The following is a 4,178-nucleotide window of genomic DNA, read 5'->3' on the forward strand; positions in this document are numbered from 1 at the left end:
CTCCTCCCCCAGCCTGAAGCACTGCACAGGGTTGTGGTGGCTTGAGAGAAGAACCCAACACTTGGCCTGGCTGAACCCCATCCCATTGGCCTGGGCCCATAGATCCAGCCTGGCCAGGCCCCTCTGTAGACCCTCCATCAGCTCAACACACCCCTATGTGTCTAAGGCAGCACTAGGAAGTGACTAAACACAGTCACACAAGGAGTATCATCCACGTTGGGAGACATGATGTGATACCTGGAGCAAGGGGAAGCTTGGGTGGTTTCCAGTCTCTCAGTTTATGATCAATGCAGACTACCAAGATATCATCCCAAGGGATCTCATCGACAGGAGGCCCGTCTCCATCACAGCCCCCACAGGTCCTGTTCTGCCACTTCTGGTAAGTTTTGCTCAGCAGATTCTTCACTCGAGACTGGATCAGTGGTTGAGTGTGGGAAGAACTGGCAATCTGAGACACGTACTGACAAATCATGTGGCAAACAGGATGCCAAGGAGCTGGGGAGGGGGGGAAAAAAACACCCCAACTGAGTAAATTCCAAGAATCTACACCAGAGCCAAACCACCCAGCTCCCAGGCTGGTGGCTCACACGGTGCAGGCACATCAGAGAGGCCAATCTGGGTGGAGTACTCACCACCCAGGGGAGGCAGGTCGAGGTATGGGATCTGGAAGGACAGCACAGCCTTCTTCAGCCAGGCCAGGTGCCCGGGCACGTTCCACTGCAGGTGGGGCAGCAGCTTGTTACCCCCAGGCTCCGAAAACTCCGTGATGGGCCAAGACCAGTCACAGAGGTGCTCTGAAGAGGCCACCTCTGAGAGGAACTGCAGGGTGCTGTTGTAGAGCTCCACGATGGGCCCAGGCTCCTGGGAGGGCAGCCCAGCCAGGCGCCTCTCCCGCCGGTCGCGGTAGAAGCGCTTCCCAAACTCCCCCTCCAGCCCCTCCTCCAGGTACTGCCAGAGGCTCTGGCTGCAGAGCTCCAGGGAGGCAGGGCACTGGGAAACCAGCCAGCCCACGGCCGTCGAGACCTGCCACACACACACAGAACAGGGGTGGTTGGAGAGCACCCTGCAGCCAACACAGCAATCCCAGCGTGGGGGGGTTGGGAGGGACCCCTGGGGATCATCTCCTCCCACCCCCCCTGCTCCAGCAGCTCACCCAGGGGCACAGCCAGGTGGGGTTGGGATCTCTCCACAGAAAGAGACACCACAGCCTCTCTGGGAAGCTGCTCCAGGCTCTGCACCCTCACAGGAATGGAGTTTTTCCCCTTCCTGGCCAAATGGAACCTTCTGGGTTTCAGTTTGTTGCCCTTGCTTCTCACTGGGCCCCACTGAAATGAGTCTGGCCACATCCTCTTGACCCCCCCAAACCCTTTAGTTATTGATGAACATTGATCAGATCCCTTCTCAGTCTTCTCTCCTCCAGGCTCACCAGCCCCAGGGCTCTCAGCCTGTCCTCAGCAGAGATGCTCCAGGCCCCTCAGCAGCTCTCAAGTCTCTGTTGGATTCTCTCCAGTACTTCCTTGTCTCTCTTGAACTGAGGAGCCCAGAGCTGGACACAGTTATGTCCAGAGGTGGCCTCCCTAGGGCTGAGCAGAGAACCTCCCTTGTCCTGCTGGCCACACTCTTCTTCATGCACCCCAGGAGACCTGCTTGGCCACAAGGGCCCGTTGCTGGCTCATGGTGAACTTGTGGTTCACCAGGACTCCCAGCTGTGTCTGACCCTGGCAGCCCCTGAACTGCAAAGAGATCCAATCTGTGAGGGTTTGGGGAGGACCCATCATGCTGGGCTCGTGTTGTTCTCACCTTCTTTCTCATGCACCCTCTTCAGACCCCTTCAGAAGGTGACACAGGGCTGGACCTGCTTTTGGTCTGAGTCAACCTGGCTGCTCTGGGCCATTAACCCTCTTCTCCCACCTCTCCAAACCACCTCACTGAGACTCACACAAAAAGCTGTTTTAGACTCCTAAGTATCATTTTCCATCGTGGGTTTTGGATGAGTCTCCAGGCTACTGTTGCCAAACACACAGCAAACCAAAGGATGAGGGGAGAAGCTGGTGTCTGGAGGCATCAGGGGGAGAGCCACACAATCCCCCCCTCACACACCTGAGAGGACAGAGGCATCCCCAAGTCCCATCCACCACCATGGGATCAGACTGGGTGACCCCACAGCAGCCACAAAGGGTCCTCTGCAGTTTAGGATTGGGAGTTTAGGACTCCAGGTGTGGGGGAAAAAAAATAGGCAGAGAGCTTCCTGAACAAAACTTACACCACAGAAAGTTCCAGCAGAAAAACCCATCCCATTACACAAGACTTGGCTGCAATTGAAGCTACTGAGACCATAATTAATTCCTTATAAGGCATTAGTAATTGAGAGGTTAAATCAGTCAAGTAACTCTTCATGTGAGAGGCTGTTCTTACCCTTCTGGTGCCTTCTAAGTCATTGGTAGAACCTGGGAGCTCAACAATGATGTAGTCTGAAATAAGCTGGGCTGAAATCAAGTCCTGCAGCATCAAACCTTTAAAAAGAAGAAAAGCTGCCACATAACACAGAGAAAGCACCAACAGGCACCTCCTGCCCTGACCAGCTCTCATGTTCTCACTTCTCCCTCCTTCCCCACAGGCTCTCAGGCTCAAATACTGTGTGCAAAGGAAAACTGGAAGCCAAAACAAAGTTCAATTCTTCCCACGTGGATCCATTCTTAAGGCCTGTGGATTTCAAGCAAAGCTTTGTACTTAGTCCCCCCCACTTTGCAAGAGGCTGTATTTGAGAGGCAGTTGTACTCAGGGCAGCCCTGAACACTCCCAAGAGTTTCTGAAGGCACAGAAATAATCACCCACCTTCTTCAACTTCTTTCTCTGTGGCCTCATCTTCCTCCCCGGGCACTAGAACCACCAAGGGAACTACGGGCTGGAAAGGTTTGACCTGGAGCAACTGTTTCAGCTGCAACAAAGCTGAAAGCCAATAAACATCATCTTCTGCCACATCTTCACTCCTGACTCGAGGGGGCAGGAGAAGAATGAGGCCGCTGGTTCCAAGCAAATCTTTCTGCATCTCAGCTGTGTCCAGCTCGGGGTCGGACAGCGTGCCGTGGGCCACCTGCACAGGTCACAGAGAGGACAGCAGGGAGGGAGCTGAAGCTGAGCTATTTCCACACCCAAACCTGCAGTTTACTGTCATTACCAATCCCCTTTGACATTTGTTACAACTTGTGAGGCAGCCAAACCTGGATGTGTCCTGTAAAGAGGTGAGCACAGCAGTGCACTCGCCCCATTTGGTGGCAGGAATTGAAGGGGTTCAGGTTTTAACGACCCCTCCCAGCATCATCTCCCTCCCTCTGACAGGGCACAGTGTGCTCAACACCCACTGGAAACCTGCACACCCTGTTTCTACAGCCTGTCAGGTGCCAGGAAACTCCTCTCACCTACCTTTACACACACACTGACTTGAACGCTCCTGCTCCCTCGCACGCCAGGAGAGTTGAACAATGCCAGGGTTTGAATTCTGCCTTCTGTGGGTGAAGTGTTTTTCTTCCAGCTTTTCTCTCCCATAAATTTGGCTTTCAACCAATCCACCAGTACCCTAGCAGGCAAGAAAGAGTGGACTTTGGGGGGTTTTTGTTTTAAAAAATGGTGGGTTTAAGAGTTTTAGCACCGACACCGCCAAGTCACCACGATCCATCCCAACCCCAAGCTTCATATTCCTTGGATTTTGCTAAATAGCTGTCAAATGGCCTCAAAATTATCCACAGTGCTATGTATCTCAAGGGTTTCTGCTTTCAGTGTGAGCAAAAGGAATTTCAATGAATGCTGTCAGAAGATACAGATTGCTGCAATGAATTAGGACTATATTCTTTAGAGGGCTCTGAAGAAAACAGATCCAAACCCCAGAAGAAGAGAAATTTGACACAAAACAGGCAAAAAATACACATCAAGGCCTGTATGCTACTAGAATTCCTCCATTTGACTGCCCTGCTTGAGAAAGGGACCCAGCAATCAACCCCATTTACTTACCTGCTGGGATCTTCCTCTGCATATTCAGCATCATTTGGCAGAACCAAGAGCACCTTCCAAAAAACCTGTTCTTGTTGCAGGGGGGTATGTTCAGTGATTAATGAGACAAGATCCAGGGGAGTCCAAGCTAAATCACTTAAAAGAGAGAGAGAGAAGCTGGTGAAAAGAGC

General features: G+C 52.5%; 1 protein-coding gene across 1 annotated transcript in view; it reads right to left on the bottom strand.

Moving 5' to 3' along the window:
• LOC103778220 (germinal-center associated nuclear protein-like) overlaps positions 1–4,145 on the bottom strand; it is a gene marked incomplete at both ends in the record, with an annotated part of 5,154 nt that extends 1,009 nt beyond the window's left edge. Inside the window, 6 exons of the mRNA XM_008945800.1 lie at positions 238–495; positions 633–1,023; positions 2,416–2,513; positions 2,836–3,094; positions 3,424–3,577; positions 4,009–4,145. Of these exons, the coding sequence (XP_008944048.1) occupies positions 238–495; positions 633–1,023; positions 2,416–2,513; positions 2,836–3,094; positions 3,424–3,577; positions 4,009–4,145 (1,297 nt within the window). The remainder of the gene's footprint in view (positions 1–237; positions 496–632; positions 1,024–2,415; positions 2,514–2,835; positions 3,095–3,423; positions 3,578–4,008) is intronic.
• Between the last annotated feature and the right edge of the window lie 33 nt (positions 4,146–4,178).

The sequence above is a fragment of the Merops nubicus genome, unplaced genomic scaffold (assembly GCF_000691845.1).
Source record: "Merops nubicus isolate BGI_N331 unplaced genomic scaffold, ASM69184v1 scaffold14150, whole genome shotgun sequence".
NCBI classification, from domain to species: Eukaryota; Metazoa; Chordata; class Aves; order Coraciiformes; family Meropidae; genus Merops; species Merops nubicus.